The 2648-nt window shown below is 50.1% G+C and overlaps 1 protein-coding gene across 1 annotated transcript in view; it reads left to right on the top strand.

Moving 5' to 3' along the window:
- Msrb1 (methionine sulfoxide reductase B1) overlaps window positions 1–2648 on the top strand; it is a 10500-nt gene that overhangs the window by 2442 nt on the left and 5410 nt on the right. The window contains exons 2-3 of the mRNA XM_005349147.1: window positions 588–736; window positions 1170–1284. Of these exons, the coding sequence (XP_005349204.2) occupies window positions 588–736; window positions 1170–1284 (264 nt within the window). The remainder of the gene's footprint in view (window positions 1–587; window positions 737–1169; window positions 1285–2648) is intronic.

The following is a 2648-nucleotide window of genomic DNA, read 5'->3' as shown; positions in this document are numbered from 1 at the left end:
TGAGACATCCAGGAGCTCACTGCAAGGGTGGGATCGGAAGAGCACACGTCTGCAAACAACCAAAAAAAAATAAACAAATATGCTCTCTAAAACCAAAAAAAAAAAAAAAAAAAAGATGTTGTCTTAGAACAAACGAAGCAAACCCACATGATGGTTCAGTCTCAGGAATCTGACCCTTTATCCTGGTCTCTTCCAGTGTTTCTGGGCACTGCATACATGTGGTACATGCAGGCAAAACATACATGGACGTACATGCAGGCAAAACAGCCATATGCATAAAATAAAGTCTTAAGACATCCAAAACTAAATAATTAAATTAAAAGGTTAAAGATTTCATCACAGGGCCACTGAGAGCAGCAGAAATGAACCCAGAGAGTGATTCCTCATCTCCTGTGACCCAGCCAGGCCTTGCTGGGTCTCCCAGAGCCAATCAATGGGCTATGAGCAGGGGTACATGGGGACGGCGTGTTCTACCACCACGATGGAACAGTGCTAGTGTTGTCGTTTCCTGGGTCCAAAGTCAAGGAAAACTGCACAGACAGATGGAGCTGACGGTTGACTCTGCACTTGTACTTCCTCTGCTGCAGGCGTCTATGTGTGCGCCAAGTGTGGCTATGAGCTGTTCTCCAGCCGCTCCAAGTATGCACACTCCTCCCCATGGCCAGCGTTCACTGAGACGGTCCATGCAGACAGTGTGACCAAGCGCCCCGAGAAGAACCGGCCCGAAGCTTTAAAGGTGGGTGCGATCGTCCCGGGGAGTGCCGGCCAGGGAGGGTCTTGGCACCAGTTACGCTTTTCTTCCTTTGCTCCCTCGTGAGGCTATTCCAGGTCTCCATCTTCAGCTGGGACGCTGGCGCCTAAGATTTTGTTGTTGTTGTTGTTGTTTGAGACATGGGTTTCTCTGTGCAGCCCTGGCTGTCCTGCTCTGTAGACCAGGCTGGCCTCAAACTCAGAGATCCATCTGCCTCTGCCTCCTGAGCTGGGACTAAAGTCGCCACACGTGGATTTTGAGAGTGCTTGTAGTCTGAGAGAGCGTGAGCATCAGGACAGCTTCCTTGCACAGGCCCCACCCCTCAGAGCTATAGTTAGCTTGGGAAAGGGACAGATGGTGGAAGCGTTAATCTCCATGGCAGCAGGCAGGGCGACTAACTGTGTTTGGGTTTTCCCAGGTGTCCTGTGGTAAGTGTGGCAATGGGTTGGGTCACGAGTTCCTGAATGATGGCCCCAAGCGAGGACAATCCCGATTCTGAATATTCAGCAGCTCGTTGAAGTTCATCCCTAAAGGTGAGCACCTGTAGCTGTGGGGACGTCCTGTTGTCACTGAGGAAAATGCAGCAGGGAGGCACGTGGTGGAGGCTTGACTGTTGACTGTCGCAAAATGCACCTACCAGTGGCTCCTCAAAAACTGGCTGAAAGGCCCGGCGGTGGTGGTGCATGCCTTTAATCCCAGCACTCGGGAGGCAGAGGCAGGCGGATCTCTGTGAGTTTGAGACCAGCCTGGTCTACAAGAGCTAGTTCCAGGACAGGCTCCAAAACCACAGAGAAACCCTGTCTCGAAAAACCAAAAAACAAAACAAAACAAACAAACAAACAAAAAACTGGCTGAAGGACAGGACTAGGAAGCTACCATCTAGGGTGTCTCATACTGGTCCATCTCAGGGAGAGCATGGCGTGAGGTTCTCTCTGTAGGCCTGGCCTTTCTATGTGCCTGGAATCTTCGGTTGATTGTAGGGGTGGGTGAAGGCTGAGGACCTGGTGGGCCATGTGACCAAAGGCTTGCTTCTGAACCTGAGTGCCTGTCATTCCTCTGCATAGTGGCCATGGTAGCATATTTTCTATCCCAGGACTTCTGGGACAACTGAATGTGATATAGTACCTCCTAGGGCCTAGCACATAGTAACAACTCAATAAAACTGCTCCTTTATCAACCTTTTTAGTGGCCAGACCCTTTATCCAGTTTCTTGATCTGCAAAATGGAGCTGTCAAATAACAGCTGACATTCTTCCCTGTGAGCAGTCTGGAAGGCCAGGGGCAGCTGACAGTCTTCCCTGTGGGGTTAGTGAGCAGTCTGGAAGGCCAGGGGCAGCTGACAGTCTTCACTGCGGGGTTAATGGCAGTCTGGAAGGCCAGGGCACACTGAGCTATGGCGGTATTTGTGCCCTGCTGTCCTCTTTGTTTTCGTGTCTGGTGAAGGAAGAAGAGACTGTGTGTCCTGGAGATCTCAGGAAATGAACAGTGCGCCCACTCCTTTGTGCTGGCTCCCTGGGCCTTCCACCTGGCCTGGAGTCTGCTGACTCATGTTTGGTCTTAGTACTTTTCAGAAAAAGTACATTTTCCTCCATTTATTTATTTATTTGTGTGTGTGTTTAATCCAGGAACTTGCTCTGTAGATCAGGCTGGCTTGGAACTCAGAGATCAGCACCACCTACCTCTGTTTCCCAAGTGCTGGAAAGGCATGTGCCACTACCCCCAGCTCTCTTTTTACTTTTATATTATGTATATAGGCATTTTGCCTGAATGTATTTCTTTTTTTTTTTTTTAAGATTTATTGCTGGGCGATGGTGGCGCACGCCTTTAATCCCAGCACTGGGGAGGCAGAGGCAGGCGGATCTCTGTGAGTTCGAGACCAGCCTGGTCTACAGAGCTAG

This window comes from Microtus ochrogaster, chromosome 7, assembly GCF_000317375.1.
Source record: "Microtus ochrogaster isolate Prairie Vole_2 chromosome 7, MicOch1.0, whole genome shotgun sequence".
Lineage (NCBI taxonomy): Eukaryota > Metazoa > Chordata > Mammalia > Rodentia > Cricetidae > Microtus > Microtus ochrogaster.
This window is presented reverse-complemented; position numbering and strand designations above follow the sequence as displayed.